Source organism: Pristiophorus japonicus, chromosome 5 (genome assembly GCF_044704955.1).
Source record: "Pristiophorus japonicus isolate sPriJap1 chromosome 5, sPriJap1.hap1, whole genome shotgun sequence".
NCBI lineage: Eukaryota > Metazoa > Chordata > Chondrichthyes > Pristiophoridae > Pristiophorus > Pristiophorus japonicus.
Window position 1 is genome coordinate 288,968,080 of NC_091981.1, and position 22,403 is coordinate 288,990,482.

The 22,403-nt window shown below is 50.7% G+C and overlaps 1 protein-coding gene across 1 annotated transcript in view; it reads right to left on the reverse strand.

Annotated features, from left to right (window-relative positions):
- Positions 1–11,598: 11,598 nt before the first annotated feature.
- Positions 11,599–22,403, reverse strand: part of LOC139264748 (E3 ubiquitin-protein ligase TRIM7-like) — a 32,959-nt gene continuing 22,154 nt past the window's right edge. The window contains exon 6 of the mRNA XM_070881783.1: positions 11,599–12,221. Within this exon, the coding sequence (XP_070737884.1) occupies positions 11,701–12,221 (521 nt within the window). The 3' untranslated portion in view covers positions 11,599–11,700. The remainder of the gene's footprint in view (positions 12,222–22,403) is intronic.

A 22,403-nucleotide genomic window follows, 5' to 3' on the forward strand; every position in this document is an offset into this window, starting at 1 on the left:
GTTCTTTGGTGGCTGAACAGTCCAATACGAGAGCCACAGACTCTGTCACAGGTGGGACAGATAGTCGTTGAATGAAGGGGAGGGTGGGACAGGTTTGCTGCACGCTCTTTCCACTGTCTGCGCTTGATTTCTTCACGCTCTCGGCATTGAGACTCGAGGTGCTCAGCACCCTCTCGGATGCACTTCCTCCACTTAGGGCGGTCTTGGGCCAGGGACTCCCAGGTGTCGGTGGGGATGTTGCACTTTATCAGGGAGGCTTTGAGGGTGTCCTTGTAGCGTTTCTGCTGCCCACCTTTGGCTCATTTGCCGTGAAGGAGTTCCGAGTAGAGCGCTTGCTTTGAGAGTCTCGTGTCTGGCATGCGAACAATGTGGCCCGCCCAGCGGAGCTGATCGAGTGTGGTCAGTGCTTCAATACTGGGGATGTTAGCCTGGATGAGGACGCTGATGTTGGTGCGTCTGTCCTCCCAGGGGATTTGTAGGATCTTGCGGAGACATCGTTGGTGATATTTCTCCAGCAACTTGAGGTGTCTGTTGTACGTGGTCCATGTCTCTGAGCCATTCAGGAGGGCAGGTATTACTACAGCCCTGCAGACCATGTGCTTGGTGGCAGTTTTGAGGGCCTGGTCTTCAAACGCTCTTTTCCTCAGGCGGCTGAAGGCTGCACTGGTGCACTGGAGGCGGTGTTGGATCTCGTCGTCGATGCCTGCTTTTGTTGATAGGAGGCTCCTGAGATATGGGAAGTGGTCCACGGTGTCCAGGGCCGCGCCGTGGATCTTGATGACTTGGGGGGGCAGTGCTGTGCGGTGAGGACAGGCTGGTGGAGGACCTTTGCCTTACGGATGTTTAGCGTAAGGCCCATGCTTTCATGTGCCTCAGAGGAAGTTACAGAGATAGGGACAGGCGAGGCCATGAAGGGATTTGAAAACAAGGACGAGAAGTTGAAAATTGAAGCATTTTCGGACCAAAGGACAATCTAGGTCTGCAAGCCCAGTGCTAATCAGCACAGAACTTGGTGTGAGTTAGGATGTGGACAGCAGAGGTTTGGATATGCTTAAGTTTATGTAGGATGGAAGGTGGGAGGCTAGCCAGGTGAGCATTGGAATACTTAAATCTGTGTCCTCTGGTTACTGACCTTTCTGCCACTAGAAACGCTTCTCCTTATTTACTCTACAACAACCCATGATTTTGAACACCTTTATCAAATCTCGCCTTCACCTTCTCTGCTGTAAGACAAGAAAGATTTGTAGTTATATAGCGCCTCTCAAAGTGCTTTGCAGCCAATGAAGTACTTTTGAAGTGTAAGGAGAACGACGGCAGTTTCTTCATGTAACTGAAGTTGTTTATCTCTGGTACCATTCTAGTAAACTTTCTCAGCACCTTCTCTAAGGCCTTTACATCCTGCCTAAAATGAGGTGTTCGGAATTGGCCACAATAGCCCTGCTGGGGCCTATAAAGGTGATTTATAAAGGTTTGGTATAACTTCCTTGCTTTTGCACTCTATGCCTCTAAAGTCTTGTCTCCCGTAAAACCCAGCAGCTAATTTGTGCACAACAAAATCCCACCAACAGCAATCTAGGGGGCTGGGAGCCCGGGACTCAGGGGCAAGAGCGCCATCTCCAGAGGGAAAAGGAAGTGCAGGAGGAGGATGATGAAATCCAGGGGTTGGGAGCCAGGGGTTGGGAGCCCGGGGCTCAGGGGACAGCGCCATCTCTGGAGCGAGAAGGAGGTGCAAGTGGAGGATGATGAAATCTGGAAGAGTTTCAGCCTCGTGTTCAGTGGTAGCGTTGCCTCTGGAGGGAGAAGTAATTGCAGGAGGATGAAATCTAGGGGGCAGGAAGGGGTTCATGGACAGCGCCACTGCAGGGCTGGAGGAGGGAAGGGCAGGGAGCTAGGGCTCAGTAACAGTGCCACCACCAGGCTGGAGGAAGGAACATAAGAATATAAGAACATAGGGAATAGGAGCAGGAGTAGGCCATACGGCCCCTCGAGTCTGCTCCACCATTTAATACGATCATGGCTGATCTGATCGTAGACTCAGGTCCACTTCCCCGCCCGTTCCCCATAACCCCTTATCAATTAAGAAACTGTCTATCACTGTTAAATTTATTCAATGTCCCAGCTACCACAGCTCTCTGAGTCAGCGAATTCCACAGATTTACAACCCTCTGAGAGAAGAAATTCCTCCTCATCTCAGTTTTAAATGGGCGGCCCCTTATTCTAAGATCATGCCCTCTAGTTCTAGTCTCCTCTATCAGTGGAAACATCCTCTCTGCATCCACCTCGTCAAGCCCCCTATACGTTTTGATAAGATCACCTCTCATTCTTCTGAATTCCAATGAGTAGAGGCCCAACCTCCTCAACCTTTCCTCATAAGTCAACCCTCTCATCTCCAGAATCAACCGAGTGAACCTTCTCTGAACTGCCTCCAAAGCAAGTATATCCTTTCATAAATATGGAAACCAAAACTGTACGCAGTATTCCAGGTGTGGCCTCACCCGGGAAGGGCAGAGAGTCCAGGCTCAGTAAAAGCGCCACCACCAGGCTGGAGGAGGGAAGGGCAGGGAGCCCAGGCTCAGTAACAGCACCACCACCAGGCTGGAGGAGGGAAGGGCAGGGAGCCCAGGCTCAGTAACAGCACCACCACCAGGCTGGAGGAGGGAAGGGCAGGGAGCCAGAGATCAGTAACAGCACCACCACCAGGCTGGAGGAGGGAAGAGCAGGGAGCCAGAGATCAGTAACAGCGCCGCCACCAGGCTGGAGGGAAGAGCAGTGAGCCCAGGCTCAGTAAAAGCGCCACCATCAGACTGGAGGAGAGAAGGGCAGGGAGCCAGGGATCAGTAACAGCGCCGCCACCAGGCTGGAGGGAAGAGCAGAGAGCCCAGGCTCAGTAACAGCGCCGCCACCAGGCTGGAGGAGGGAAGAGCAGAGAGCCCAGGCTCAGTAACAGCACCACCACCAGGCTGGAGGAGGGAAGGGCAGGGAGCCCAGGCTCAGTAACAGCACCACCACCAGGCTGGAGGAGGGAAGGGCAGGGAGCCAGAGATCAGTAACAGCACCACCACCAGGCTGGAGGAGGGAAGAGCAGAGAGCCCAGGCTCAGTAACAGCACCACCACCAGGCTGGAGGAGGGAAGGGCAGGGAGCCCAGGCTCAGTAACAGCACCACCACCAGGCTGGAGGAGGGAAGGGCAGGGAGCCCAGGCTCAGTAACAGCACCACCACCAGGCTGGAGGAGGGAAAGGCAGAGAGCCCAGGCATCATCTTTCTGGGAGGCACTTTACAGCCCTTTGGCCTCAACAGTTTCAAACTTTAACTACAGCTCCCATTATCTCTCATAGCAGGATTGGTGGAGAACTACTGGGAATGGTGGGGTTGTGCGCTGGTGCTTGGGTTCTCCTATCGATGCACAGTCGGTGGGGTGGTGTCAGCATGCATTTTTATTATGTCATTCCTGGGCATTAGGAACCTTCTCTGCTTTGCCAAGTTTTCCATGCTTCCCTCTCCCTTTGCTATTCTGCTGTAACAATTCACACTTTGTTAGCTGTGGCTCACTAGGTAGCACCCTTGCCTCTCATTAAGAAGGTTGCAGGTTCAAGTCCCACTCCAGTGCAAAAATCGAGGCTGACACTCTCGTGCAGTACTGAGTGAGTGCTGCATCGCCAGATATGCTGTCTTTCAGATGAAATGTTGAACCGAGGCCTCATGTGGATGTAAAATATTTTGAAGAAGAGCAGGAGTTCTCCCCGGTGTCCCTCAACCATTATACCTAAAACAGATAATCTGGTTGTTATCACATTGCTGTTTGTGAGAGCTTGCTGTGTGCAAATTGGCTGCTGCGTTTCCTACATTACAACAGTGACTACGCTTCAAAAAAAGTACTTCATTGGCTGTAAAGCTCTTTGGGACGTATGGTGGTCGTGAAAGGCGCTACATAAATCCAAGTCTTTCTTTCTGGGCCCAACTCTAATTTCTCAATATTATCCCTTTTTCCTTGCACTGTCATATCTTGTGTTATTTGATCATCTCCTTTCCTCCACCCAATCTCAGACCTCTCTGTTAATGGCGTTGGCAAGGCCAGAGTTTATTGCCCCTCCCTCACTGCTCTGACAAGGTGGTGAGCCATTGCAATCCTTGTGCTGAAGGCACTCCCATAATGGCGTTCGGTATGGAATTCCGGAGTATTGGTCCAGCAACAATGAAGGAATGGTGATATATGACCAGGTCAGGATAGTGTGTGTACTTCGTGGGGAACTTGGAGGTGATGGTCCTCCGACAGAATTGCTGCTCTTGTCTTTCTCGGTGGGTGGAGCTCATGGGGGAGGGAAGTGCTACTGCAGTAACCTTGGTGAGATGTGGCAGTGCATTCTCCAGATCACACTGTGGCCACAGTGTGCCGGTGATGGAGGGGGTGGTTATTGAGCCCCGTGGCAGGGCACCAATCAGGCGAGCTGCTCCGTCCTGGTCAATGCCGAGCTTCTTGAGTGTTGTGATGGCTGCTCCCATCCAGGCGAGTGCTGAGTATTCGACCATACTCCTGACACAAACCTTATAGCTAAACAGGCTGATAGAGCCTTGGTTTAACATGTCGCCTGAAAAATGTCACCTATGTTTCTATGTTTCTATGTTTCAACAATGCAGCACTCCATCAGTACTGCACTAAAGTGTCAGCCTACATTGTGGGCTCAAGTCACGCCACAACCTTCTGACTCAGAAGCAAGAAAATGCGACCATTGAGCTGAGACTGCCACACAAGGTTCCATCTTTCAAGAAGATTGGAACTAAAATTTGGAAGCATCTTCACCTGGAAGTGTGACTGAATTGCAGTCTTTTCCTTGGGCTGGTGAACTACTTTGGAAAGCACATTATGAGTTTGTCAACCTAGGTTCCTTAAGCAGTTTGCTTCAGAAAGGAAATTGGATTGGCAGTTTCTCGGCAGATTAAACCAGATTCTGGTGTTGGCCAGTTTAGTGTCCATGGGGGCTTTGTCCCATGCACTGGGTGCTGTCACATCACAAATCTTCACAGTGGCTGAAGGAAGACCAGTATGGGATAAATCTTTGAACACTGCCCTCTACAGAAAAAAAGTGTTTCACAATGTTGAAAAGGAAGCACGTGCTCTTTCATTTGGTGCACAGAAATTCCAAGATCCCAATGGTAAGAAATGGTAAGTTATTAAACTTACTTTAATACTGAGGGGACTGAGGGCTAACCCTATATGGGTATCTAAGGTAGTAAGTGGTATAGAAAAGCTAGAATCATGGTTCAAATGGGCGAAGGGTGCATTTATAACCTATGCCCAGAAGCTCAGAGAGCGATATGTTTTTGGATATTAAGGGAATCAAGGGATATGGGGATCGGGCGGGAAAGTGGAGTTGAGATTGAAGATCAGCTATGATCTTATTGCAGGCACAAGGGACCGAATGGTCTACTCCTGCTCCTAATTTTTATGTTCTTATTTTCTTATGTTCTTCTTTGCCCCAACAAGTGGAATGGACTCCTGATGGACTAGTGGAGGCGAAACCTATGCAACCATCTCAGAAACAGTTGTATGAGGTAATGAGGATCTGAAGGGTCTTTCTGGGTGGATGGATCAGCTCAGATAGGCTAAAGGCCCTCCTGACCTGTACCTATCTCACCATCCTGTGTAAAATGAGCAATTCCTGTTCTGGTAGTGTTTGGATCGCAAAGGTGAGCCACACAGTTGTGGGCTTATCATTGCAACACTAAAGCCCTAGCTTTGCAAGACTTTGCAGACAATGCAGATTCAGACCAAAGCTCAAAGTTCTGAGCTTATTGGGTGTTAACAAATCGTCGTTCTGTGAGGGAGATCTGGACCCAATTATTGCTTCCCTGCTCTTCTTCCCCCACCCCCTTCCTGTACAAGGCTGTCTGATTTTATCATGATTGGACTTTAAAATACCTCCACAGTCTTTAATTTAGAAGGTTAGCAGGGAGAATCAGACAGAATTATTTTATTTGAAACACCAGGGCAATAGTGGACAGACCAAGAGACAAAGATGCGTTTCTGGGGAGAGAAGGTTTGGGGAATATGATGAGCAATAGGAGGAGTTATCTGTCAGAAGGGGCTGGTTTCTGTTGGGCCTAATGATCCTTTGCCTGCTTCTAAAAAATCTAATGTACTTATATAACATATCCTGCCCCAGCTGCCCTTGTTTGATGCAGAACACATGGGCGAAAAATTCAGTGGCTAAGCGCCACCCGTACGCGCCTGAGAGGGGGCGCTAATGGGCCGCTAAGTAGCTACCGCCCAAGAGGGGGCGCTAATGGGCCACTAAGCAGCTACCGCCCAAGAGGGGGCGCTAATGGGGCGCTAAGCAGCTACCGCCCAAGAGGGGGCGCTAATGGGCCGCTAAGCAGCTACCGCCCAAGAGGGGGCGCTAAGCAGCTACCGCCCAAGAGGGGGCGCTAATGGGGCGCTAAGCAGCTACCGCCCAAGAGGGGGCGCTAATGGGCCGCTAAGCAGCTACCGCCCAAGAGGGGGCGCTAATGGGGCGCTAAGCAGCTACCGCCCAAGAGGGGGCGCTAATGGGCCGCTAAGCAGCTACCGCCCAAGAGGGGGCGCTAAGCAGCTACCGCCCAAGAGGGGGCGCTAATGGGCCACTAAGCAGCTACCGCCCAAGAGGGGGCGCTAATGGGCCACTAAGCAGCTACCGCCCAAGAGGGGGCGCTAATGGGGCGCTAAGCAGCTACCGCCCAAGAGGGGGCGCTAATGGGGCGCTAAGCAGCTACCGCCCAAGAGGGGGCGCTAAGCAGCTACCGCCCAAGAGGGGGCGCTAATGGGGCGCTAAGCAGCTACCGCCCAAGAGGGGGCGCTAAGCAGCTACCGCCCAAGAGGGGGCGCTAATGGGGCGCTAAGCAGCTACCGCCCAAGAGGGGGCGCTAATGGGCCACTAAGCAGCTACCGCCCAAGAGGGGGCACTAATGGGGCGCTAAGCAGCTACCGCCCAAGAGGGGGCGCTAATGGGCCGCTAAGCAGCTACCGCCCAAGAGGGGGCACTAATGGGGCGCTAAGCAGCTACCGCCCAAGAGGGGGCGCTAGTGGGCCGTTAAGCAGCTACCACCCAAGAGGGGGCGCTAAGCAGCTACCGCCCAAGAGGGGGCGCTAATGGGGCGCTAAGCAGCTACCGCCCAAGAGGGGGCGCTAAGCAGCTACCGCCCAAGAGGGGGCGCTAATGGGGCGCTAAGTTGCTACCGCCCAAGAGGGGGCGCTAATGGGCCACTAAGCAGCTACCGCCCAAGAGGGGGCACTAATGGGCCACTAAGCAGCTACCGCCCAAGAGGGGGCGCTAATGGGGCGCTAAGCAGCTACCGCCCAAGAGGGGGCGCTAATGGGGCGCTAAGCAGCTACCGCCCAAGAGGGGGCGCTAAGCAGCTACCGCCCAAGAGGGGGCGCTAATGGGGCGCTAAGCAGCTACCGCCCAAGAGGGGGCGCTAATGGGGCGCTAAGCAGCTACCGCCCAAGAGGGGGCGCTAATGGGCCGCTAAGCAGCTACCGCCCAAGAGGGGGCGCTAAGCAGCTACCGCCCAAGAGGGGGCGCTAATGGGGCGCTAAGCAGCTACCGCCCAAGAGGGGGCGCTAATGGGCCGCTAAGCAGCTACCGCCCAAGAGGGGGCGCTAAGCAGCTACCGCCCAAGAGGGGGCGCTAATCAGCTACCGCCCAAGAGGGGGCGCTAAGCAGCTACCGCCCAAGAGGGGGCGCTAATGGGGCGCTAAGCAGCTACCGCCCAAGAGGGGGCGCTAATGGGCCACTAAGCAGCTACCGCCCAAGAGGGGGCGCTAATGGGCCGCTAAGCAGCTACCGCCCAAGAGGGGGCGCTAATGGGGCGCTAAGCAGCTACCGCCCAAGAGGGGGGCGCTAAGCAGCTACCGCCCAAGAGGGGGCGCTAAGCAGCTACCGCCCAAGAGGGGGCGCTAATGGGGCGCTAAGCAGCTACCGCCCAAGAGGGGGCGCTAATGGGCCGCTAAGCAGCTACCGCCCAAGAGGGGGCGCTAAGCAGCTACCGCCCAAGAGGGGGCGCTAATGGGGCGCTAAGCAGCTACCGCCCAAGAGGGGGCGCTAATGGGCCGCTAAGCAGCTACCGCCCAAGAGGGGGCGCTAAGCAGCTACCGCCCAAGAGGGGGCGCTAATGGGCCGCTAAGCAGCTACCGCCCAAGAGGGGGCGCTAATGGGGCGCTAAGCAGCTACTGCCCAAGAGGGGGCGCTAATGGGCCGCTAAGCAGCTACCGCCCAAGAGGGGGCGCTAAGCAGCTACCGCCCAAGAGGGGGCGCTAATGGGGCGCTAAGCAGCTACCGCCCAAGAGGGGGCGCTAATGGGCCGCTAAGCAGCTACCGCCCAAGAGGGGGCGCTAAGCAGCTACCGCCCAAGAGGGGGCGCTAATGGGGCGCTAAGCAGCTACCGCCCAAGAGGGGGCGCTAATGGGCCGCTAAGCAGCTACCGCCCAAGAGGGGGCGCTAAGCAGCTACCGCCCAAGAGGGGGCGCTAAGCAGCTACCGCCCAAGAGGGGGCGCTAATGGGCCGCTAAGCAGCTACCGCCCAAGAGGGGGCGCTAATGGGGCGCTAAGCAGCTACCGCCCAAGAGGGGGCGCTAATGGGCCGCTAAGCAGCTACCGCCCAAGAGGGGGCGCTAAGCAGCTACCGCCCAAGAGGGGGCGCTAAGCAGCTACCGCCCAAGAGGGGGCGCTAAGCAGCTACCGCCCAAGAGGGGGCGCTAATGGGCCACTAAGCAGCTACCGCCCAAGAGGGGGCGCTAATGGGGCGCTAAGCAGCTACCGCCCAAGAGGGGGCGCTAAGCAGCTACCGCCCAAGAGGGGGCGCTAATGGGCCGCTAAGCAGCTACTGCCCAAGAGGGGGCGCTAATGGGGCGCTAAGCAGCTACCGCCCAAGAGGGGGCGCGAATGGGGCGCTAAGCAGCTACCGCCCAAGAGGGGGCACTAATGGAGCGCTAAGCAGCTATCGCCCAAGAGGGGGCGCTAATGGGCCGCTAAGCAGCTACCGCTCAAGAGGGGGCGCTAATGGGGCGCTAAGCAGCTACCGCCCAAGAGGGGATGCTAATGGGGCGCTAAGCAGCTACCGCCCAAGAGGGGGCGCTAATGGGGCGCTAAGCAGCTACCGCCCAAGAGGGGGCGCTAAGCAGCTACCGCCCAAGAGGGGGCGCTAATGGGGCGCTAAGCAGCTACCGCCCAAGAGGGGGCGCTAATGGGCCACTAAGCAGCTACCGCCCAAGAGGGGGCGCTAATGGGCCACTAAGCAGCTACCGCCCAAGAGGGGGCGCTAAGCAGCTACCGCCCAAGAGGGGGTGCTAATGGGCCACTAAGCAGCTACTGCCCAAGAGGGGGCGCTAATGGGGCGCTAAGCGGCTACCGCCCAAGAGGGGGCGCGAATGGGGCACTAAGCAGCTACCACCCAAGAGGGGGCGCTAATGGAGCGCTAAGCAGCTACCACCCAAGAGGGGGCGCTAATGGGCCACTAAGCAGCTACCGCTCAAGAGGGGGCGCTAAGCAGCTACCACCCAAGAGGGGATACTAATGGGGCGCTAAGCAGCTACCGCCCAAGAGGGGGCACTAATGGAGCCATAAGCAGCTACCGCCCAAGAGGGGGCACTAATGGTGCGCTAAGCAGCTACCGCCCGAACACCGCGCTGTGGCAGCCTGCCGCGAATTTCACTGGTGGTTTAGTGTTGGAGCTGTCATTAATTAATGCTGCGCACACTAGGGCCACCCACTTGGTGAAGTCAAGAGTGTGCAACGCCCCCTTTGCGACGCGTTTCCGAAATTGACCGCTTTGGCCTGCCGTAGCGCCTGGCGCTGCTCCCGACAGACGGTGCACAGGGGATCCCGGGGCCATATTGCAGGGAATGATGAGGTGAGAGTCAAATTTTTAACAATGTTCTTACCTCTCTTACCTGTGGAAGGCTTGGTAGCCTCCCTTCCATTGTTTTGCAGGTTTCAGATGGTTGACCTCACCAACTCTTTGGGCGCTAGGATGCCAATATCCTCCCGCCTCGACTTGAGAAGCGCTCCCGCCCACAATGGGCCTTGAGCGCCCCAAGAGCAGCGCGTATCACATCCACTAGCGCTCCACTCCCCTCTTGGGGCGCTAATAGTGAATAGCCTGGTTGGAGGCGGTAACATCGCCCAGCGCTAAAGTTAGCGCCCAATCGGTGTCACTGCCTCAAACCGGGCTATAACGAATATTTGGCCCTTACTCTCCACGAGTACATGTTTATGGACCGAGCTTAGGGCAGACTTCGGCCTGTCCAAATGTGTCTCAGACCTTTATTGTGATGGGAGCGAATTTCCGCAGGAGGTGGGGGAGGGCGCGGGGTGGCGGGTCCCATCAGGATTTCCGTCAAAGTTACGGCGGGAAAGATCAGGAAAATCCACAACCCCGGCAGAGATTTTAGGCGAAGAATGCCCCTTTGTTTATTTGGTCGACTTTGTCCTGCTGGCAGTGTTGCTCGGTCTTTCCCTCTCATTACACCACATCCCTCCAGTCCCTCGCCGCTCCTGCTGTACCTGCCCACGCTCCAATCACCGACCCGGACCTCGATGATGTCACACGTCGCTGCCGTCGCCCTCCTGCACCAGCTCGCGCTGCTCCTTGAAGTAGTACGCCTCCGCGCCGCTCCTTTTATGGCCCCGACCTGCCGCTGGTGTTCTCTCACCGCTCCCGAGGCTTCCTATGTGATTAACAGCAGCAGTAACAGCAGATTCCAACCCCTGCAGTCATTTGTGAACTCACTGGTGTCTCAGCAGGTGGGATGACGTAGTGAATCCCAGGGGAGGCGCGAGTTCGAGGCCAGGGGCCCAGGGGCAGCCCACACTGCGATATACGTGCGGGCTAGGTCTGTGCAGCAGAGCTGGTCTCCAGTTAGTCTTGGGTAACCCTTGCCACTGGACCAAGGCCTAGCTCTGTCAAGCCCGTGTGGTGGCTGGTGTGCAACGGCCACCCCACGTTAAAGAAATCCACGCACAGGCATCCTCCACCCTTCAGGATGTAGTTCGGGTCCTTCATTCGAAACACCTGTGAACCCGTCCTTTTTTGGCGTGGACGCAAGTCATCCTCGTTTCGAGGGAACGCCTACGACTGACTGACTGACTTCACAACCAAAGGAGAATGCAACTTCCAGCTGGAGGATTTACAGTTTGTTTACTGCAGGAAACCATGACGCCAGAAGACGAATACAGAGCACTTCAGAGCATTTTACAGAGATTACTTGGTGAAACGCAGTGTAAATATCTAGAGCCGAAGAATCGACTGCTCGCACAATCAGTTAAAGGCACAGTGTCGGAGGTCAGTAAAAAATTAAAATCCCCACGTCACCCAGACAGTCATTGGAATGGTGAAGAAATAATTTCAGATCAAACCCTTGTGTTTTCTTGCGTGTATTAAAGATTCCTCTGTTCCAGCAAAGTTAGAGATAACTATTAGCAATATATTAATGGAATATAAAGAGCAAGGTCATACAGCTCCCCTTCCCCCCCCCCCCCCCCCCCCATCACATATTACTACAAATAATAACCTTTGAACCCCCCTCCCCGTCCCCCACCCACTCTCCGCCCCACCCCCCCCCCACACACCCTCATGTGACTTGTTCTACCCATGATCCCCAGATTGGGGTTGACTCACAGGCGTGAATGGCCTGTTCTGTGCTGTAAGATTCGATGTAACAAGCCATTTAGCACAGTCTTAAGGAGGAAATGTAGAAACAAGAAAATGCTGGAAACACAGGCTCTGTGAACGTGGTTTTAAATGTGTATAAGTGTTGCAGAATATTACTGACCTGGTAAAATGACACACACCCGGACTCATAGTCTAACTCAACTTGGTACATGCTGTATACTGGGTTCCTAACAATGTCGATATGTAGCCCGTTGTGACTGGCTACGAGGCCGCCGTGATTAAAGTGCAGGCACCATGCTTTCCTGCTGTTTGTCAGATCAGAGCTGTCTCCCTCCCTGGCTATGCTCCCGTACGCAATCCCTATTCCCCAGGCGATCCCGTCGGCCTGCACCACCCACGAGTGGAAGCCCGAGGTGAAACTCTGGCAGCAGAGGATCTGGCGATGGGTCCTGAACCTCTCAGGGTTGGAGGGGTAGGGCTGCAAATCGTACCCGAACGACAGTGACCTGGCATCTTCGGAGAGAGTCAGGAACCAGTATGCAGTCTTGGGGTCCAAGGTGAGCCTTGCCCATTCGCCTAGACAAGGAGAGGGAAACAGCTTTCGGTTACAGCGCTATCCATGACCAACAGCCTCAGGGTAAGTCTTCACCAGTACAAGCCCTGCGTCGCAACAACAAACAGCAACTTGCATTTATCTAGCGCCTTTAACGTAGTAAAATGTCCCAAGACGCTTCACAGGAGCGGTATAAAACAAAATTTGACACCAAGCCACACAAGGAGGCATTAGATGTCCAAAAGCTTTGTCAGAGGTAGGTTTTAAGGAGCGTCTTAAAGGAGGAAAGAGAGGTCGAGGTTTAGGCAGGGAGTTCCAGAGCTTAGGGCTCAGGCAGCTGAAGGCACAGCCACCAACGGTGGAGCGATTAAAATCAGGGCTACTCAACAGGGCAGAAATAGAGGAGTGCAGACATCTCGTGGGATTGTAGGGCTGGAGGAGGTTATAGAGATAGGGAGGGGCGAGGCCATAGACGGATTTGAAAACAAGGATGAGAATTTTAAAATTGAGATGTTGCCGAATAGGAGACAATGTAGGTCAGTGAGCACAGGGGGTGACGGGTGAGTGGGACTTGGTGCGAGTTAGGACACGGGCAGCTGAGTTTTAGATGAGCTCAACTTTAGTGAGGGTGTAAGATGGGAGGCCAGCCAGGAGTTTGTTGGAATAGTCAAGTCTAGAGGTAACAAAGGCCTGGATGTGGGTTTCAGCAGCAGGCGGGTTGAAGCAGGGGCGGAGGTGGATGTCTTGGTGATAGCGAGGATATGTGGTGGGAAGCTCAGCTTGGGGTCAAATACGGCACTAAGGGCGTGAATGGTGTGGCTCAGCCGCAGACAGCTTCCAGGGAGAGGAATGGCGCCAACATTAAAACAGAAAACGCTGGACATATTCAGCAGGGCAGGCAGCACCTGTGGAGAGAGAAACGGAGTTAACCGTTCAGGTTGAGGATCAAGGTCACCGACCTGAAACATTAACTCTGTTTCTCTCTCCACAGACGCTGCCTGACCCGCTGAGTATTTCCAGCACTTTCTGTTTTCATTTCAGTTTTCCAGCATCCGCAGTATTTTGCTTTTATAAGAGGGATGGAGTTTGTGGCAGGGACCGAAGTCAACGGCTTTGGTTTTCCAAGTACCTAGTTGGAGGAAATTTCTGCTCATCCAGTACTGGATGTTGGACAAGCAATCTGACACTTTAGAGTCAGTTGCGTGGTCGAGGGAGGTGGGGGTGAGGTAGAGCTGGACGGAGTCAGCGTACATGTTCTTATGAGAGGCATAAGGTCGAAAAGATGAATTCATCAGGTCCCCCATTTTCCTGTGGATGGTTCCAAATCCTCCACCCCGCCCCACTCCCCTTTGCCCCCCCTCCACCCCTCCCACCTCCCCCCTTCCACACCCCCTCCCCAAGTCCGGCAAGTTTATGAGGCAGCATTCACTGGTTTAAATTACTTTCCATTCTTGCCAAACCCGTGATGGACATGCCCTTCTGCTGCTTACGTCACCTTACTCATGGAAACAGAGCCTTAAGTGCCTGATCATCGAAATTGAACTTCCTGTGCCTTTTACTTTCTATTTCAGCAATTGAATCATAAAATCATGCCGCACAGGAGGCCATTCGGCCCATCGTTCCTGTGCCGGATGTTTAAAGGAGCTGTCCAATTAGCCACACTCCCCCTTTCTCGTTCCTTATAGCCTCACAAAACCTTTCCTTTTCCAGTATGTATCCAATTCCCTTTTGAAAGTTACTATTCAATCTGCTTCCACCACCCTTTCAGACCAAGCATTCCAGATCGTAACAACTCGCTGCGTTAAAAAAAACACTTCATCTTCCCTGTGGTTCTTTTGCCAATGATCTTACATCTGTGTCCCCTGGTTACCGACCCTCCTGCCCAGTGGAAGGGGTTTCTCATGAAACGACTGCACTGCGACACTTGCTATAATGAACGTTGTTTAACCGTTCATGGCCTGTCACTATGACACCATGGGATCCTCCATTTAAACAAAATGAAATCAAACTGCATTCCTGAGGATGCTGAAAAAAACAAGCAATTCTCAGTTAAGCTTTCTTTCCTGCAAGAAAAGATGAATTTCTGGGCTGTACTCTTTGCTACATCTGAGGGGCAGTTGTAACTATTTGCTCCAGTCGCTGGTTACATCTGAAGGACAGTGAGTGCTGAATAGTCACTACTCTAGCTTGCTACATTGATGTGCTGGCTCTCTGCTGAATTCCTTGTAAGCTTGAGTGATCGTTTCTTCTTCTTTTGCATCACTCCTATTTGTTTCCTATCATCAAAGTAATCTTTTTATCGGCATCTTATCCCATGTCCATCACCCTTGAAAATGTCACAGATTTTAGAAACAAGTGCGCAGTTAAAAATAATTTCTCCTCAACCTCCCCATCTGGTTCTTTTGCCAATTGGGTGCAGGACATTCTGAAATGGGAGGGAGAACAGCCAGTTGTCGTGGTGCACATTGGTACCAACGACATAGGTAAAAAAAGGGATGAGGTCCTACGAAAAGAATTTAAGGAGCTAGGAGCTAAATTAAAAAGTAGGACCTCAAAAGTAGTAATCTCGGGATTGCTACCAGTGCCACGTGCTAGTCAGAGTAGGAATCGCAGGATAGCGCAGATGAATACATGGCTTGAGCAGTGGTGCAGCAGGGAGGGATTCAAATTCTTGGGGCATTGGAACCGGTTCTGGGGGAGGTGGGACCAGTACAAACCGGACGGTCTGCACCTGGGCAGGTTCGGAACCAATGTCCTAGGGGGAGTGTTTGCTAGTGCTGTTGGGGAGGAGTTAAACTAATATTGCAGGGGGATGGGAACCTATACAGGGAGACAGAGGGAGACAAAAATGAGGCAAAAGCAAAAGACAGAAAGGAGATGAGGAAAAGTGGAGGGCAGAGAAACCCAAGGCAAAGAACAAAAAGGGCCACTGTACAGCAAAATTCTAAAAGGACAAAGGGTGTTAAAAAAGCAAGCCTGAAGGCTTTGTGTCTTAATGCAAGGAGTATCCGCAATAAGGTGGATGAATTAACTGTGCAAATAGATGTTAACAAATATGATGTGATTGGGATTACGGAGACGTGGCTCCAGGATGATCAGGGCTGGGAACTCAACATCCAGGGGTATTCAACATTCACGAAGGATAGAATAAAAGGAAAAGGAGGTGGGGTAGCATTGCTGGTTAAAGAGGAGATTAATGCAATAGTTAGGAAAGACATTAGCTTGGATGATGTGGAATCTATATGGATAGAGCTGCAGAACACTAAAGGGCAAAAATCGTTAGTGGGAGTTGTGTACAGACCTCCAAACAGTAGTAGTGATGTTGGGGAGGGCATCAAACAGGAAATTAGGAGTGCATGCAATAAAGGTGCAGCAGTTATAATGGGTGACTTTAATATGCACGTAGATTGGGCTAGCCAAACTGGAAGCAATACGGTGGAGGAGGATTTCCTGGAATGCATAAGGGATGGTTTTCTAGACCAATATGTCGAGGAAACAACTAGGGGGGAGGCCATCTTAGACTGGGTGTTGTGTAATGAGAGAGGATTAATTAGCAATCTCATTGTGCGAGGCCCCTTGGGGAAGAGTGACCATAATATGGTGGAATTCTGCATTAGGATGGAGAATGAAACAGTTAATTCAGAGACCATGGTCCAGAACTTAAAGAAGGGTAACTTTGAAGGTATGAGGCATGAATTGGCCAAGATAGATTGGCTAATGATACTTAAGGGGTTGACTGTGGATGGGCAATGGCAGACATTTAGAGACCGCATGGATGAATTACAACAATTGTACATTCCTGTCTGGCGTAAAAATAAAAAAGGGAAGGTGGCTCAACCGTGGCTATCTAGGGAAATCAGGGATAGTATTAAAGCCAAGGAAATGGCATACAAATTGGCCAGAAATAGCAGCGAACCTGGGGACTGGGAGAAATTTAGAACTCAGCAGAGGAGGACAAAGGGTTTGATTAGGGCAGGGAAAATGGAGTACGAGAAGAAGCTTGCAGGGAACATTAAGGCGGATTGCAAAAGTTTCTATAGGTATGTAAAGAGAAAAAGGTTAGTAAAGACAAACGTAGGTCCCCTGCAGTCAGAATCAGGGGAAGTCATAACGGGGAACAAAGAAATGGCAGACCAATTGAACAAGTACTTTGGTTCAGTATTCACTAAGGAGGACACAAACAACCTTCCGGATATAAAAGTGGTCAGAGGGTCTATTAAGGAGGAGGAACTGAGGGAAATCTTTATTAGTCGGGAAATTGTGTTGGGAAATTGATGGGATTGAAGGCCGATAAATCCCCAGGGCCTGATGGACTGCATCCCAGAGTACTTAAGGAGGTGGCCTTGGAAATAGCGGATGCATTGACAGTCATTTTCCAACATTCCATTGACTCTGGATCAGTTCCTATCGAGTGGAGGGTAGCCAATGTAACCCCACTTTTTAAAAAAGGAGGGAGAGAGAAAGCAGGGAATTATAGACCGGTCAGCCTGACCTCAGTAGTGGGTAAAATGATGGAATCAATTATTAAGGATGTCATAGCAGCGCATTTGGAAAATGGTGACATGATAGGTCCAAGTCAGCATGGATTTGTGAAAGGGAGATCATGCTTGACAAATCTTCTGGAATTTTTTGAGGATGTTTCCAATAAAGTGGACAAAGGAGTACCAGTTGATGTGGTATATTTGGACTTTCAGAAGGCTTTCGACAAGGTCCCACACAGGAGATTAATGTGCAAAGTTAAAGCACATGGGATTGGGGGTAGTGTGCTGACGTGGATTGAGAACTGGTTGTCAGACAGGAAGCAAAGAGTAGGAGTAAATGGGTACTTTTCGGAATGGCAGGCAGTGACTAGTGGGGTACCGCAGGGTTCTGTGCTGGGGCCCCAGCTGTTTACATTGTACATTAATGATTTAGACGAGGGGATTAAATGTAGTATCTCCAAATTTGCGGATGACACTAAGTTGGGTGGCAGTGTGAGCTGCGAGGAGGATGCTATGAGGCTACAGAGTGACTTGGATAGGTTAGGTGAGTGGGCAAATGCGTGGCAGATGAAGTATAATGTGGATAAATGTGAGGTTATCCACTTTGGTGGTAAAAACAGAGAGACAGACTATTATCTGAATGGTGACAGATTAGGAAAAGGGAAGGTGCAACGAGACCTGGGTGTCATGGTACATCAGTCATTGAAGGTTGGCATGCAGGTACAGCAGGCGGTTAAGAAAGCAAATGGCATGTTGGCCTTCATAGCGAGGGGATTTGAGTACAGGGGCAGGGAGGTGTTGCTACAGTTGTACAGGGCCTTGGTGAGGCCACACCTGGAGTATTGTGTACAGTTTTGGTCTCCTAACTTGAGGAAGGACATACTTGCTATTGAGGGAGTGCAGCGAAGATTCACCAGACTGATTCCCGGGATGGTGGGACTGACCTATCAAGAAAGACTGGATCAACTGGGCTTGTATTCACTGGAGTTCAGAAGAGTGAGAGGGGACCTCATAGAAACGTTTAAAATTCTGACGGGTTTGGACAGGTTGGATGCAGGAAGAATGTTCCCAATGTTGGGGAAGTCCAGAACCAGGGGTCACAGTCTAAGGATAAGGGGCAAGCCATTTAGGACCGAGATAAGGAGAAACTTCTTCACCCAGAGAGTGGTGAACCTGTGGAATTCTCTACCACAGGAAGTAGTTGAGGCCAATTCACTAAATATATTCAAAAGGGAGTTAGATGAAGTCCTTACTACTCGGGGGATCAAGGGGTATGGCGTGAAAGCAGGAAGTGGGTACTGAAGTTTCATGTTCAGCCATGAACTCATTGAATGGCGGTGCAGGCTAGAAGGGCTGAATGGCCTGCTCCTGCACCTATTTTCTATGTTTCTATCTGTGTCCTCTGATTACCGACATCCTGCCAGCCGGAACAGTGTCTCCTTATTTCTCTATCAACAACCCTCACGATTTTTGACGCCTCTATTAAATCTCTCCCTAACCTTCTCTGGTCCAAGGAAAGAAAGAAGACTTGCATTTATATAGCGCCTTTCAGGACCACCGGACTTTGCAATGCGTTTTACAGCCAAAGAAGTACTTTTGGGATGTAGTCACGGTTGTAATTTGGGAAATGCAGCAGCCAATTTGTGCACAGCCAGCTCCCTCAAACAGCTATGTGATAATGACCAGATAATCTGTTTTTGTTATATTGATTGAGGGATAAATATTGGCCAGGACACCAGGGATAACTCCCCTGCTCTTCTTCGAAATAGTGTCATGGGATCTTTTACATCCACTTGAGAGAGCAGATGTGGCCTCAGTTTAACATCTCATCTGAAAGACGGCACCTCCGACAGTGCAGCACTCCCTCAGCACTGCACTGGAGTGTCAGCCTGGATTTTGTTTGTACTCGAGTGGGACTTGAACCCATAACTTTCTGACTCAGAGACAAGAGTGCTACCCACTGAGCCACAGCTGACACAATCCCTGTAATTGAAGTCTCTCATCCCTTTTACATTATTAGGCTCCCTTAGATAAGATTATTTCCACAGCTGGTTCATCATTACATTTGCAACCTACTGAGGCCGCTTTTAAAAGTAATCTCACTGCTATTAAAGATCTCTGCCTCTCGGATAAATTGCAAACAAGTAATTGGAAAACATTGAACACTCAGCATCATCTCAGCACTGAACGTCTTATTCCACTGTGTTCACGACCCAGTGATCTTTAATTTGGATGAAACAGTGTAATCACTTTCCTTGTTTGCAGAATCTTTTATCCTACTGTTCAGAACTGAGAGGTTATAACCATCAGGAAAAGTGAAAATTAAGAAGAGATTCAATAGACGTCGAGAAGATGTTTCTACTTGTGGGAGAGTCCAAAACGCGGGGTCATGAATAAGATAGTCGCGAATAAATCCAATGAGGAATTCAGGAAAAACTTCTTTACCCAGAGAGTGGTGAGAATGTGGAACTAGCTACCACATGTGTTACATAGAAACATAGAAACATAGAAAATAGGTGCAGGAGTAGGCCATTCGGCCCTTCTAGCCTGCACCGCCATTCAATGAGTTCATGGCTGAACATTCAACTTCAGTACCCCATTCCTGCTTTCTCGCCATACCCCTTGATCCCCCTAGCAGTAAGGACCTCATCTAACTCCTTTTTGAATATATTTAGTGAATTGGCCTCAACAACTTTCTGTGGTAGAGAATTCCACAGGTTCACCACTCTCTGGGTGAAGAAGTTCCTCCGCATCTCGGTCCTAAATGGCTTACCCCTTATCCTTAGACTGTGACCCCTGGTTCTGGACTTCCCCAACATTGGGAACATTCTTCCTGCATCTAACCTGTCTAACCCCGTCAGAATTTTATATGTTTCTATGAGGTCCCCTCTCATTCTTCTGAACTCCAGTGAATACAAGCCCAGTTGATCCAGTCTTTCTTGATAGGTCAGTCCCGCCATCCCGGGAATCAGTCTGGTGAACCTTCGCTGCACTCCCTCAATAGCAAGAATGTCCTTCCTCAGGTTAGGAGATCAAAACTGTACACAATACTCCAGGTGTGGCCTCACCAATGCCCTGTACAACTGTAGCAACACCTCCCTGCCCCTGTACTCAAATCCCCTTGCTATGAAGGCCAACATGCCATTTGCTTTCTTAACCGCCTGCTGCACCTGCATGCCAACCTTCAATGACTGATGTACCATGACACCCAGGTCTCTTTGCACCTCCCCTTTTCCTAATCTGTCACCATTCAGATAATAGTCTGTCTCTCTGTTTTTACCACCAAAGTGGATAACCTCACATTTATCCACATTATACTTCATCTGCCATGCATTTGCCCACTCACCTAACCTATCCAAGTCGCTCTGCAGCCTCACAGCATCCTCCTCGCAGCTCACACTGCCACCCAACTTAGTGTCATCCGCAAATTTGGAGATACTACATTTAATCCCCTCATCTAAATCATTAATGTACAGTGTAAACAGCTGGGGCCCCAGCACAGAACCCTGCGGTACCCCACTAGTCACTGCCTGCCATTCTGAAAAGTACCCATTTACTCCTACTCTTTGCTTCCTGTCTGACAACCAGTTCTCAAGCCTATCATAACTCTCTGTGTAGTCACTGTATAGTTGCATAAGATGGAGACTTGTTTACCTGATGTACTATCAGTAAGGTTTACACTGTGTATATACTATGCTGGCACCACTAGAGGGTGCAACTGGTGGAGACCGGGGTTTCCTACCCTGGTGGCAAGGGCTGTATAAAAGGGTAGCCACCGTGCGGCTGCCTCACTCTGGAGTTACGAATAAAGAACATAAGAACATAAGAATTAGGAACAGGAGTAGGCCATCTAGCCCCTCGAGCCTGCTCCGCCATTCAACAAGATCATGGCTGATCTGGTCGTGGACTCAGCTCCACTTACCCGCCCGCTCCCCATAACCCTTAATTCCCTTATTGGTTAAAAATCTATCTATCTGTGACTTGAATACATTCAATGAGCTAGCCTCAACTGCTTCCTTGGGCAGAGAATTCCACAGATTCACAACCCTCTGGGAGAAGAAATTCTTTCTCAACTCGGTTTTAAATTGGCTCCCCCGTATTTTGAGGTTGTGCCCCCTAGTTCTAGTCTCCCCAACCAGTGGAAACAACCTCTCTGCCTCTATCTTGTCTATCCATTTCATGATTTTAAATGTTTCTATAAGATCATCTCTCATCCTTCTGAACTCCAACGAGTAAAGACCCAGTCTACTCAATCTATCATCATAAGGTAACCCCCTCATTTCTCGAATCAGCCTAGTGAATCGTCTCTGTACCCCTTCCAAAGCTAGTATATCCTTCCTTAAGTAAGGTGACCAAAACTGCACACAGTACTCCAGGTGCGGCCTCACCAATACCTTATACAATTGGAGCAGGACCTTCCTGCTTTTGTACTCCATCCCTTTCGCAATGAAGGCCAATATTCCATTTGCCTTCCTGATTACCTGCTGCACCTGCAAACTAACCTTTTGGGATTCATGCACAAGGACCCCCAGGTCCCTCTGCACCACAGCATGTTGTAATTTCTCCCCATTCAAATAATATTCCCTTTTACTGTTTTTTTTCCCCAAGGTGGATGACCTCACACTTTCGGATATTGTATTCCATCTGCCAAACCTTAGCCCATTCGCTTAACCTATCCAAATCTCCTTGCAGCCTCTGAGTCCCCTACACAACCCGCTTTCCCACTAATCTTAGTGTCATCTGCAAATTTTGTTGCACTACACTCTGTCCCCTCCTCTAGGTCATCTATGTATATTGTAAACAGTTGTGGTCCCAACACTGATCCCTGTGGCACACCACTAACCACTGATTTCCAACCCGAAAAGGACCCATTTATCCCAACTCTCTGCTTTCTGTTCGCCAGCCAATTCTTTATCCATGCTAATACATTTCCTCTGACTCCGCGTACCTTTATCTTCTGCAGTAACCTTTTGTGTGGCACCTTATCCAATGCCTTTTGGAAATCTAAATACACCACATCCATCGGTACACCTCTATCCACCATGCTCGTTATATCCTCAAAGAATTCCAGTAAGTTAGTTAAACATGATTTCCCCTTCATGAATCCATGCTGTGTCTGCTTGATTGCACTATTCCTATCCAGATGTCCTGCTATTTCTTCCTTAATGATAGTTTCAAGCATTTTCCCCACTACAGATGTTAAACTAACCGGCCTATAGTTACCTGCCTTTTGCCTGCCCTCTTTTTTAAACAGAGGTGTTACATTAGCTGCTCTCCAATCCGCTGGTACCTCCCCAGAGTCCAGAGAATTTTGGTAGATTATAACAAATGCATCTGCTATAACTTCCACCATCTATTTTAATACCCTGGGATGCATTTCATCAGGACCAGGGGACTTGTCTACCTTCAGTCCCATTAGTCTGTCCAGCACTACCTCCCTAGTGATAGTGATCATCTCAAGGTCCGCCCTTCCCACATTCCTATGACCAGCAATTTTTGGCATGGTTTTTGTGTCTTCCACTGTGAAGACAGAAGCAAAATAATTGTTTAAGGTCTCAGCCATTTCCACATTTCCCAATGATTAAATCCCCCTTTTCATCTTCTAAGGGACCAACATTTACTTTAGTCACTCTTTTCTGTTTTATATATCTGTAAAAGCTTTTACTATCTGTTTTTAAGTTTTGCGCAAGTTTACCTTCGTAATCTATCTTCCCTTTCTTTATT